Below are 13,821 nucleotides of genomic sequence, written 5' to 3'. Positions count from 1 at the left end.
GGAGACGAGATACTGGCAGAAGTAAAGCTGTGAGTACGGGGCGTGAGTCGTGCTTCGGTAGCTCAGATGGTAGAGCACTTGCCCGCGAAAGGCGAAGGTTCCCGAGTTCGAGTCTCGGTCGGGCACACAGTTTTAATCTGCCAGGAAGTTTCAATATTATAACTGTAAATTTCTATTAGACCAAGTGTAAATAAAGATATCTTACCTGCGATATTCACTTCTACTTTTACGTCTTGGTCTCCACAGGTGGAAGGCACCGTAGATGATAGGATTCACCAGGCTGTTGGACATCCCAAAGAAGAAGATCCCCGACTGCAAATCCTCGCTCAGCTGAAATAATGAGTAATAAACGAATTACAAGTCACAATAGCTTCTCTGCACAATACCACATCTTTGAAATATTTTTAGTGACTCATAGGTGTAGAAATCTAATCGTTTGGAAACTTCATGTATTTGAGAATTCAGTGGGCTAAAGAAACTTTGCGCATTACTCACGGTAATATAAAAACGAAACTACTTGTACGATACGATACAAATCACTTGCTTAAAGATTTTATTAGTAATTGCACGGCTTGGAATTAATTTTATATTGTTTTACACATATATTGTAAAATGAGTATACCAGCTGGAGGGCGGTATTGGAAATTCTATTTTTGCTGGATTTGAAGAAAGCTGAATTCTGTGCGCATATTAGTTAGACACACGTATGGTGAACTAAGGACACGATATAATTAACTATGTAAGGTTTTCTTGTCAACTTCATCGCCGGAAAATGATTAGAACTTCCTCGCTTGAAATGTTTCTGAGTTTCGTTTCACGAGCTCCGAACATCTCTCAGCAAATTTCGTACACTTTTCTTCTAGAACCTGCTACTATTTACAAACAGACTGATACCAAGTGAAGTGTGAAGATAGATGCCATTTTTCCGTTATGAACATTTAGTGTCACGTTTCTAATTTTTTAAGTTATTCTTCAGTATCAACGTCAGTTAGGGCGAGTATTGTGAGCCTCAAGTGCGGGTGACTGTGACAAATGCATGTAAAGGGCAGGGCTGTGTTAGTGCAGTTTATGACGACGATGGCGGGATATAGGTGAAGTTAAACGTAGTTCCTGCACGTAGCCTACTCGTCTCGAGTAACTACATTCTCATTGAACTAATGAAGCGTATGACTGTAATTTGCAGGATAATAAATAACAATGAGAACTTCAGGTCAACAGTTAAAATAATACTTTAATCTGGGCAGTAGGATAACTCTTCAAAAATGATGCAATGTGTATGCAATCCCGACGAGAAAATTCTAGGGAAACGATTGAGAAATCTAGGGCATCATGCAATGAAGCATTAATTCATGTATAAAATCATTGGATCCGAGCGCAAACCACATGAAAATATCTTTGCAGTGCCTGAATGCGCTAGAAAAGAACTACACTCCTGGAAATTGAAATAAGAACACCGTGAATTCATTGTCCCAGGAAGGGGAAACTTTATTGACACATTCCTGGGGTCAGATACATCACATGATCACACTGACACAACCACAGGCACATAGACACAGGCAACAGAGCATGCACAATGTCGGCACTAGTACAGTGTATATCCACCTTTCGCAGCAATGCAGGCTGCTATTCTCCCATGGAGACGATCGTAGAGATGCTGGATGTAGTCCTGTGGAACGGCTTGCCTTGCCATTTCCACCTGGCGCCTCAGTTGGACCAGCGTTCGTGCTGGACGTGCAGACCGCGTGAGACGACGCTTCATCCAGTCCCAAACATGCTCAATGGGGGACAGATCCGGAGATCTTGCTGGCCAGGGTAGTTGACTTACACCTTCTAGAGCACGTTGGGTGGCACGGGATACATGCGGACGTGCATTGTCCTGTTGGAACAGCAAGTTCCCTTGCCGGTCTAGGAATGGTAGAACGATGGGTTCGATGACGGTTTCGATGTACCGTGCACTATTCAGTGTCCCCTCGACGATCACCAGTGGTGTACGGCCAGTGTAGGAGATCGCTCCCCACACCATGATGCCGGGTGTTGGCCCTGTGTGCCTCGGTCGTATGCAGTCCTGATTGTGGCGCTCACCTGCACGGCGCCAAACACGCATACGACCATCATTGGCACCAAGGCAGAAGCGACTCTCATCGCTGAAGACGACACGTCTCCATTCGTCCCTCCATTCACGCCTGTCGCGACACCACTGGAGGCGGGCTGCACGATGTTGGGGCGTGAGCGGAAGACGGCGTAACGGTGTGCGGGACCGTAGCCCAGCTTCATGGAGACGGTTGCGAATGGTCCTCGCCGATACCCCAGGAGCAACAGTGTCCCTAATTTGCTGGGAAGTGACGATGCGGTCCCCTACGGCACTGCGTAGGATCCTACGGTCTTGGCGTGCATCCATGCGTCGCTGCGGTCCGGTCCCAGGTCGACGGGCACGTGCACCTTCCGCCGACCACTGGCGACAATATCGATGTACTGTGGAGACCTCACGCCCCACGTGTTGAGCAATTCGGCGGTACGTCCACCCGGCCTCCCGCATGCCCACTATACGCCCTCGCTCAAAGTCCGTCAACTGCACATACGGTTCACGTCCACGCTGTCGCGGCATGCTACCAGTGTTAAAGACTGCGATGGAGCTCCGTATGCCACGGCAAACTGGCTGACACTGACGGCGGCGGTGCACAAATGCTGCGCAGCTAGCGCCATTCGACGGCCAACACCGCGGTTCCTGGTGTGTCCGCTGTGCCGTGCGTGTGATCATTGCTTGTACAGCCCTCTCGCAGTGTCCGGAGCAAGTATGGTGGGTCTGACACACCGGTGTCAATGTGTTCTTTTTTCCATTTCCAGGAGTGTATATCGAATACCTGCTCTCAAAGAGCAAAATTCCGCTGTGGAACTTTGCCTGGGTAATCACTCACGAGACATGTTGTATTGGTATACAAATTCCTTATAGCGGAACGAGGCTTAAGAGGTGCCGAAGATTCCGTCCACATCCGACTCGACTCCGCTTCTCGGAGGTAGTTGGTAAGAGTTCTTCGGCCGGTGGCTCAGCAGAAGCGTTTCGAATCGCAGGCCGCGGCGAAACTGCGACACTATCGCGATAGCAGTCACACCGCCAACATCAGCATGTCGAGCAGACGGCAGTGGCTGTCGTTGGCGAAGATATCCTTAGAAAACAGCAGTGGCTGGTTAACCAACCTGATTTCTCCAGGATTCCAACTGACCAACTCCTGTCCAGGTGTTTTTGTCCGAGGCTCCAACTATATAGAAATCTGACGTAAGATTTTCATCTCTCCTTGCTCTTAATTTCTCTATGACTTATTTTTACAGGTTCGTTGATTGTACGTTCAAAAGACAATGGCGTCTAGTTCTACAAACTCGTGACTTGTACTAACTCTTCTAGGTGCCACTTCGTTCATCTGTCCCAAATACTTCGTCAGAATCACGTAGAATTTGTCTAACTGACTATCAAGCGTTTCTGTCGATGGAAATTTTATTTTTCCAACCACCGGATTTCTATCAGCTCGTTATTATCTAGCACCATCCTTGGTGTAGTTGTTTCGCCCTTCGCAGCCATCCGAGTCCAATACCTTAACTTACGTCCTCAAGTCACTAGATAGGCCACTTCTAGTTCACTGCACTACGCAAATGTTCCACTAGACTAGAGAGGTAGGAAACCCACTTACGTTTTTCTAACGAATCGATAATGATAATGCTCTCTGATTTAAAAAGATAATCATATCCACTCTAACAAAATGGTTATGGTTCTTTTCAGTGGATTTTCGCTTTGGACAATTTAAAATGTTGACAAGTTTTCCTTGTGCTATTACGGTTCACATATGTTTTGACTTTAGTCACACAGTAGCTGCAGATATTCTTGAAATAAAGCTTCAGATATTTCATGACCAGTTTTGAATTAGCTTTCCTAAAGCGTTGGGGCTTGGGTCAAGAAATGCTACATCCACCAAGCATTCCGTTTCTCCAAACGCATTTTGGGGCACACCCAATTATATGACAAGCCTAGCGTCTTACAATGTCAGAAATGTTAGTTAAAAATGTACTCTTGTGATTATAGGAATTTCAGCGGGAGTACGACATTCTCTCTGTCTATTTCTCTAGTAATGCACTGTTCTGAGTAATCACATCAAGTTTGTCTCAAGTTACTTTGTACTTGGGCTTCAGTCAGATTAAAAAAAAATCGTTTTCCTTCACATGATACTTGTCATTATCCGTTTGAACCATTATTTGTGCATATTTCTGACAAAATGTCTTCCTTATTTCTCCAGATCCTAGCAGATATGTATGCTCAGAATAGGTAGTATTGGCCCTGAAAAGAACTATTTCTAGCGTTTTTGTTTGCTGTTCATGTTCGTTTAGTCATTGCGCAGTGATGAAATGATCTGTCACCGACAACAAGGAAGCGTAGGCGTGTGTATACACGACTCAAAAAGTAATCTTTAGTGAGGTTCCTCCCTTACAGCGATATGGTTCCCCTCACAAGAAATGGAGTCAACAAATATCCAAAGGAAGTGGGTAACTTGCAGAATCCTGTCGTGTGACTAGGGCGTTCCGTCGAGTAGACTGTTCGCTGGGTGCAAGTCTTTCGATTTGACGCCGCTTCGGCAACTTGCACATCGATGGGGATGAAATAATGATGATTAGGACAACACAACACCCAGTTCCTGAGTGGAGAAAATCTCCCACCCAGCCGGGAGTCGAACCTAAGCCCATAGAATTGACTTTCTGTCACGCTGACCACTCAGCTACCGGGGGCGGAGCTGAACACACTATGATTAGACGTTACACAGGTGTTGCAGCCGTGAAGGTGGAAGCTGTAATTTAACAGCAAAATTTTCTGTGATTGTGGTGAAGTGTCCTATCAGTTATTCTGTGTGCAGTCCCGAATATCTATGGCTGAGGACCAATGCTGCTATTTGTGTCGCCCAATACTGGGCCTAAAACTTGGGAAAAAGTGACAAAGATAAAGAGTGTGACATGAAAAGTCGCCCAGACGCGAAAATGAAGGGTATCCATTTCAGTTAAATGTGCCATACTGATCAAAAATGGTTCAAATGGCTCTGAGCACTATGCGGCTTAACTTCTAAGGCCATCAGTCCCCTAGAACTTAGAACTACTTAAACCTAACTAACCTAGGGACAGCACACACATTTATGCCCGAGGCAGGATTCGAACCTGCAAACGTAGCGGTCGCGCGGTTCCAGACTGTAGCGCCTAGAACCGCTCGGCCACACCAGCCGGCAATACTGATCATTCAAGACATTTACCAACAAAGAGCAACACGTTGCTTCATTTGACAATTTTGATCCTTACAACAGTATGTTTAGTAACAGTCTTGAATGTTAGAAAATATCTAACAAGTCTGTAGTGAGTAACAAGAGTCTCCATCCTAGTAATACTACGACTATGTGCATGACGGAAGTGGATAACACATGAGCGGGCGCGGGGCGCGACGTACGTGCTTGTCCGGGTTGAGGAAGAGGAAGATGATCATCATGGTGTAGTATGGCGTCCAGCAGACGACGAAGGCGGCCACGATGAGCAGCGAGATGCGCACCGAGGTGGCCTTGGCGCGCCGGATGAGGCGGCGCCGGTTGTCGCCCGCCGCGTCGCCGCCTCCGCCGCCGCCGCCGCCCTTGCTGCCGCGCTCCGCCTCCAGCCGGAACGCGCGCTCGCTGCCTACGCATGCGCGAGAAATGCGACTCCCAGAAGACGTCACTTGTCACAGCCCGAGTCCCATGACAGACAGGCCTGGCGCGTAACTCACGGAGGTAGGCCTCGCTCGCTCGCTCAGCTCAGCATACTTTTGTGTTCTGCCCTCAGCAGGGTTTTCATGGGGGAAGCCTCGTCAGATAGGTCCACCGCATGAGCGTCTAGGGGAGTGATTCCAGCGGTGGTTTCCCGTTGCCTTCCACTGGTGGTGATGAAATGATAATGAGGACAACACAACACTCAATCCCTGAGCGGAGAAAATCTCCGACCCAGCTGGGAATCGAACCCGGGCCCCTTCGCGTGACAGACCGCCACACTGACCACTTTTTTTGTCTATCTCTTTTTGTTCTATCTTGTTCGTTGAATTTGTTCGTTCAGGTTGTTTGTTGATCCGTTTACTCAGTTACCAACACTATGAACTAACACGCTGAGCTACCGTGCCGGCCGGGGCGGACTCAGCACACAAAACGAGTTTCTAAACCTGTCAGTGCGCAGCTCGTTGTGTATGTACTAACGACATGTTGTGTACATACTTCCGCGTAGTCAGGGCGTACACAACTTTCCCACTAGAGCGCGCCCCATGAAGCACAACAGCGCAGGCGCAGCGCTCGTCCGTCTCCGCACTACGAGATGGCGCTGCCATAAAGACGGACCAAATTCTGCTTCCGCCGATCCGCGTATTAATATGTAACGCAGCCAATGAGATTGCTGCTAACGTAGAACCTTTTCTCCTCGCGGATCACACTCGCGCAGTAATACATGAACGTGCGAGGTATTACGAGTATAACGAGTGTACAGACCACCGATTAGTCAGTCTGCATTTGTCTGCATTAGTGTGTAGTGAAGTTGCAGTCTGCGCCTAATAAGATTATCATATTCCTGTACATAGCCATGAAGAGAAATGTATAGATACTTTGTCAAGTATAAGAGATCTGAGCATAATATTAACGCTCAAATCGCTCTGAGCACTATGGGACTCAACTGCTGAGGTCATCAGTCCCCTAGAACTTAGAACTAGTTAAACCTAACTAACCTAAGGACATCACAAACATCCATGCCCGAGGCAGGATTCGAACCTGCGACCGTAGCGGTCTTGCGGTTCCAGACTGCAGCGCCTTTAACCGCACGGCCAAATATTAACGTACCAAGACCAAAGGAACTTCCGATTGTCCATTGTAAATAGCATCCAGAACCAAGTGAAGTTATTTTTATGCTTGTTATTTTTAATAAATGTGTGTGAAAATTAATCAAGTTCTGTTTAAATTTGGTCACCGTCAATCTGCTACTCTAAACGCTTTTCCATCGTTTGACCTAACGGCAGAAGATAAACACGCCACGATAAGACCACGAGACATATTGCTGTCACTCTCCTACTTCGTTAGAGGGACAAGTCAAATAATCTGGAATCTGTTATTATGAAGTCTTCCTGATTAACAGTACTACAAAGAAAATTTATTCAAGATCAATCTCGATATAAATGGTATAACCGCTTGTTTATAGCATTTACCCTCCTCTGCTTAACAGTCCACATTTCATACAAGAAGAGGTGCCTCCTGCAACTGATAATTATTTTGGCGTCCGATGATCGAAGCAGTCTGGTCTCTTTAATCCCCCCCAATTATTTTGGCCAGATTTTAATTTTCTTCTACCCCAGTACAGCTGCAAATAATAGTAAGTATGTCTATGGACTTCCGATCATTGTACGTCTAATAACAGAAAGATTCCATAATAGCGGATTCCAGCAAATGTTGCTATTCTCGTTTGCACGTACACACCTAGTTACGAGTTAACATGTGTGGAAACATAGTTTCCTAAGTTGAGCGAGTGAGCGAGCGCAAACCTACCTTCGTGACGTACCTGCCACGGCCTGCCTTTTTCTTAGGCCTCGTCACAGTCCTACAGCACTCTAAAACAAGGGACGAAAAGCAGCTCCTACTGCTGAAAGCGAATAACATGGTCTTCATAGTGATTTGTAGTGGCTTCAGTACCTAACAATGACATTTATGTGTAACTTGGAGAATACCGAACACACTATGAAGAGGAGTTGCACACGTTTTAATGGTTCTTTATTTACGTGACCATTACGGCACTCTAACCCCAGTTCTCGATACCAGCAATATCGTACTACTTTTCTGCGAAGTAACAGACATATTTTTGTAACAATATTCATATTTGCTTTTATTAATGTATAGGTACTCCGATGTATCGATGTATTACAGTGATATGGTTCTTGTGTGTATTCATTTCTGTGAGACTGTCATAATCTTTGACTTACTTGTAACCGTTTTGGCGCGAATGCTCACAGGGCAGTCTTTGTTTCACTTTGCAGACGTTAAGTTGTTACTTCGCTTTGTAAAAGAACAGTAAAGTCTTGTGTTCGGTTAAAGTGGAAATTAAATATATGAAAATTGATACAAAATTGTTTTCTTGATGATGTGACAATTAAGAAGAAGTATATGTGAATTTACAAGAAGTTTAATAAAAATGTGGATCGTGAACACCAAGTCAAAAATCATTTCTACCATACCATTGTTCTGATCTGGGATTGTTTGATCATTAAGAATTTCCTGAAAAACGCATTTGTTAGGTCTTCAAATATTGCTAAAATACAGATCTGGACCTTCTAGCAGTCAAAGTGGAATCACCTTAGAATCAACAAGATGAGACATAACAACTACGACGAAATCTACGTGGGAATCCATTCAAGATAAGTGCCAAAATTAATGACCTTTTTACAGTGACTTCATTCATTCCATTCTAACGATACCATCCACAGTCAATAACTTTGTTGTTGCCCGATAAAGCGAACATATGGTGCGTGAGCAACATTACTAATCTGATTTCTAACCTACTTTGCAAGTGGTGGTATTGTTAGAGGGTGTTGCAGCCGTGAAGCTGAAATAGATGTTTGAATCTTTTCCTAACAAAGAAATTATGTTACAGACACTGCTACAAAATGCTGCCAACCGCTGGCTCTAAAATGAGGTGACAAAAAGCGATATGCACGTATACAGATGGCGGTATTATCGCGTACGCTGGCTATAAAAGGACATTGCATTGGCGGAGCTGTCATTTGGACGCAGGTGATTCATGTGAAAGACTTTCCGTCGTGATTTCGGCCGCACGACAGTAATTAATAGACTTTCAACGCAAAATGGTAGTTGACACATGGGTCATTCCATTTCGGAATCCAATATTCCGATGTCCACAGTATCAAGAGCGTGCAGAGAATACCAGATTTCAGGCATTAAATCTCGCCAGTGCGAACAACACAGTGGCCGATGGGCTTCAATTAACGACCAAGAACAGCGGCGTTTGCATACAGTTGTCAGCCTTGACAGACAAACAACACTGCGTTAAGTAACCGCAGAAATCAATGCGAGGCGTGCGACGAACGTATCCGTTAGGACAGTGCGGCGAAATTTGGTGGCTGACGGCCCTCGCGCCTTTGCTAACAGCGCGACAGCACCGCACAGCGCCTCTTCTGAACCCGTGACTGTATCGATTGGGCCCTAGACGACTGGAAAGCCATGTCCTCATCAGATGAGTCCCGATTTCAGTTGGTAAGAACTGATGGTAGGGTTTGGGTGTGGCGCAGATCCCTGGAAGCCATGGACCCAGGTTGTCAACAAGACACTGTGCAGGCTGGTGGTGACTCCATCATAATCATGTGGGCTATGTTTGCATGGAATGGACTGGATCCTCTGATCCAACTGAACCGATCACTGATTGGAAATGGTTGTGTTCGACTACTTGGGAGCCATCTGGTGCCACCCATGGAATTCTTGTTCCAAAAGAAATATGAAATTTTTATGGGTAATAATGCATTACCTTAGGGACAATTCAAGCGAATGATTTGGCCACTCAGATCGCCCGACATTATTCCCATCGAACGTTTATGCGAAATAATCGGTAGGTCAGTTCATGCACAAAATCCTGGTCTGGTAGCACTTTCGCAATTATGGAAGGCTGCACAGGCAGCATCACTCAATATTTCTCCAAGGGACTTCCAACAACCTGTAGAGTCCATGCAACTTCGAGTTGTTGCACTACGCTGGGCATAAAGAGATCTGACCTGAGATGAGGAGGTATCCCTTTACTTTTTGCAACTCTGTGTATCTATGCTTTCACACCTATATCAAGATTCCGCAAACCACAGTGAACTCAATCGCGGATAGTAATTCCCAGTTTTCAGGGTTTTTCCCCATTCCATTCGCGTATGGAGCATATGCAGAATGATTGCATAAATGTCTCTGTGCACTCTCTAAAAGGCTAATATTGAGTCCGATATGAGTTTTATTCGCAGTCTTCTGCCTCGGTCATGTTCGTTAATAACATGTAATGAGTTCACGTTTCTGTTTCATTGAATAAGATGTGGATAGAACGGTGTGCAAATACTCTGTACACATAGTTTCTGTAACGTAATAAGACCTAAATGGGCAGGAAAATACTGGTTAGAAAACAGAGAAAACAGTTCAGGAAGCTATACCTGAATATAAGTGTATAAATGCACGTGTGCGACTGCATATAATAATAGAGTACTTTGAAGGCATGAAATGTGATTTAATAATAGTGAAACTAGAACTGATCCTATTATGAAGCACAACAGAAAATATTTCGAACATTCAAGGACTAAATACCGCAGATGAATCCAATAAAATCGTCATTAAAAAGCTGATGTGGAAAATACCCCATTTTCAGTAAGAAGGGAGGAATACTTATATTTGTTAAAACTAGTTTGGGGGGGGGGGGGGAATTCCAGTGCCCTAAAAATTTCGGTCATGGGAGCTCGTCAATATCCTCTACTGCCTATCTGCATTCGACAAACATAAAGGACTGTTAGAATATTGGTTCAGCTCGAAACACCATACTTCATAATAATTGAATTAGAAATTGATCACGAAGGAAATATAAAAACCTAGTTTAGCGAATTCAGTAACTCTAAATTAAAGAACACCAAAGTGTACCTTAATTCTGAAATGTATCCATATGACTGTTTACAAGAGGATTAAGATTATAGCATTTACATTGTGTTGCTTGACGCGTATTCAAGTTTTACGGTTCATATTATGAAAGTATTAAAGACAAAATCATGACAGAGTTTAAGAAAACAGCACCAACTTTCGTAATTGACTGTACAAAAGAAAATGAGACAGTCAACTAAGGACCAATGGCTGCAAGTGTTGAATTCAAAGCTGCAGCCAACTTTCCTACAAACGCGGTTGCATATATCTTAATTTTATATCGTTATATTTGATTATTAACTCACTACTCATAGCAATAGTACAAATAGTTGTTTAGAAAGAACTTCTAAAGAATTACGCAATAGTATCTCAAGGTGTTATCATCGTCCTTGCCCTCCAAGTATACTGTAAGGAAATGGGATGAGTTCATGGCGAAATTCACTAATTTTATTGCATTTGGGTATGAAAGGAGTATTATTACAACATTCAGCACAAAAGTGCAAAACAACAAAGTTGTTCCAAGACGTCAAGTGATTCAACACAGGAGAAATTGCAATGTGGTTAACATAATTCTCCCAATTTGCACTGGAACAAGCCCATCATTGACTATAGAAATATGACACCAACAATTAAGACATGCAGATAAACAAATGTGATCGTTTGTGTGAAAGGGATTGAAAAAGTATTTTCGACTGCAGAAATTTGTAAACACGAATCAACGTGAAACTTTGAAGAATGTAATGGTCCTGAGCTACATCAATTGAAAAATAAAAGTGATGCCTTTATGTATGCAAATGAAATTGTACATTTACTTTTAAAATGGGTGATGAATAACCGTTTTGAATTTAAAAACGTCGTTGTGGTACCCACCATGCAGTGTGTGCATGTACAGCACCTATCTCAACTCCTCAACAGTTGTGAATGATGATTGTAACATGTTATGATGCACTGTGCAAAACTCTTTCTACAGATACAGAAGTGTTAAAAAAGATGTACAAGTTGATGTGGCCCATGCTGGAAGCTTAGTATGGTTGTGTAAGTCAGCGCTAAAATTCATATACATAGAAAATCCATTCATAGCAATAACTCTCGATAACATTTCAGGTACAGACACTGTCTACAGACACACAAGTTCTTCCAGAATATTTGAAAAAGTTGAAAGTCTTTTACATCAGTAACTATGATTAATTGTGCTTTATAAACTGAAAACGTCATTAACATTATTAGAAGGTGCAGCACGTATACTGTCTATTCTGTCTATTATAGGGTGTGTTATGTGTAATACCTTGTGATAGAGAGAGTGCTAGTTTTCATACAGCATGTGACACTTTTGACGTAAAGATCCCATATCTCACTGAAATTGATTTCGTGACTAGATATTATAGTTCAGCAAACGTAGAAAAATTAGGAGAAAAGAGTCGCAAAGTTTCCAATTTTTGTATTGTGGTAGCGGGAGTGTAATGAACATCATACTAAAAATCCTGATTGGTGCGGTGTGAGCATCTTTTAAACGTCTCTTTACACGTTTTTTCTTAAATATCTTCATAAACGGGACGTGTAGAGTCAATGTGTTCCCAAAAACTATTAACCTACATTACATTTCTTAGAAAGAGCGTCCTGTTAACTTTTGCTCTAGTACTGGCAGTGACGTATTTATTTTATTTTATTTACACGTTAAGTACCGTAGGACGAAATTGAGGATCAGATCTCCAAGGTCATGGAACATGTCAGTACTTGGACATACAACACAAAAGTAATAACAGATAAAAATGAAGTGTTTATGAACCCGAAAAAAGCCAGTCCATAAGTTTAAGTAAACGCAATCGACACTACACCAAGAATCAGCTTCGTTTTTCAACGAACTCTGCGACAGAATAGGAGTGACCCACGAGGAAAATCTTCAGTTTCGTTTTGAAAGCGCGTGTATTACTGCTAAAATTTTTTAATTCGAGTGGTAGCTTATTGAAAATATTTGCAGCAGTATACTGCACACCTTTCTGTGCAATAGTTAAGGAAGTCCGATCCAAATACGGGTTTGATTTCTGCCGAGTATTACCCTGAGTGACAGCTGCTTATTCTTGGGAATAAGCTAATATTGTTAACAAGAAATGACAGTAACCAACCACGCCATTGCCCGTCCCACGCCCGGGGCCGCATCTCTCAAGTGATGAGGAAGGAGGAGCCTGAGGAAAAACACCTCGTAAAACAACCTGGGTCCATCTGGCTCCGGATTGTAGCACCCTGTGAGGGCCCCTGCCTAGGGTTACAGGTGAAGCTCCAATATCCAGGCACGTCTGTGTGGTAGCCACCGATACTCTGGTCAGCATCTGTTAGCTCTGTGAGCTCGGCTGTCACTGAATCTTCTGGTACTCAAAACTCCAGTCGAAATTATGTGAGATCCTTGCAGACTGGGTAATAGACTTGATCATCGGATTCCAGGGGATCAGGCATGTAGTGAAGAGAAGAATAGGAGCTTCTCAAAAACCCTCAAGACAAAGATAATATTTTACATGGGAACACTCAACACAAACACACTACTAAAGCCAGGTAAATTGAAACAATTAACCAACACCATGGATAAATTCTATATCAAAATTATGGCACTACAGGAAACGCAATTCGCAGATGAGAACCACTTTGATTCGGAAATTAAAGAATATATGAGGGGAAACCAGCGATAACCATTCCAGGAAGTAATCTCAAACTCTTCTGAACAGGATTTGTAGTAAATAAACCGATACTGGTCTCTGTAATAGATTTCACCTCAAAATCAGAAAAAATTTCAACACTAGGTATACGATCTGAAACAAAGCCTATACAGTAATTAGTGCACACGCCCCTACAAATAATTATAATACGAAGAACCCAGAGATGATAGAGGAACTCTGGAAGGATCTGGAAGAAACTACCAGCAAAATCCCCAAGAACCACGCAAAAGTTTTACTACGGGATTTCCATGCCCAGTTAGGTAAGGAAAGAAAATTTCGAGACACGACAGGGAAACACACGACCCATAACAGAACAAACAAAAATGGAGAGAACTTGATAAATTTCTGCAGGTATTTTGAGCTGAAAATCATGTCAACGCAGTTCCACAAACCACACAGAAAACTAGTAACTTGTAAATCCC

At 43.4% G+C, this 13,821-nt stretch overlaps 1 protein-coding gene across 1 annotated transcript in view; it reads right to left on the bottom strand.

Moving 5' to 3' along the window:
* Nucleotides 1-201: 201 nt before the first annotated feature.
* Nucleotides 202-13,821, bottom strand: part of LOC126199428 (gonadotropin-releasing hormone receptor-like) — a 129,210-nt gene continuing 115,590 nt past the window's right edge. The window contains exons 3-4 of the mRNA XM_049936346.1: nucleotides 5,474-5,631; nucleotides 202-330 (exon numbers count right to left, since the gene is read on the bottom strand). Coding sequence (XP_049792303.1) covers nucleotides 202-330; nucleotides 5,474-5,631 — 287 coding nt within the window. The remainder of the gene's footprint in view (nucleotides 331-5,473; nucleotides 5,632-13,821) is intronic.

The sequence above is a fragment of the Schistocerca nitens genome, chromosome 8 (assembly GCF_023898315.1).
Source record: "Schistocerca nitens isolate TAMUIC-IGC-003100 chromosome 8, iqSchNite1.1, whole genome shotgun sequence".
NCBI lineage: Eukaryota > Metazoa > Arthropoda > Insecta > Orthoptera > Acrididae > Schistocerca > Schistocerca nitens.
Note: the sequence above shows the minus strand (reverse complement) of the source record. Positions and strands in the feature narration are given on the sequence as shown.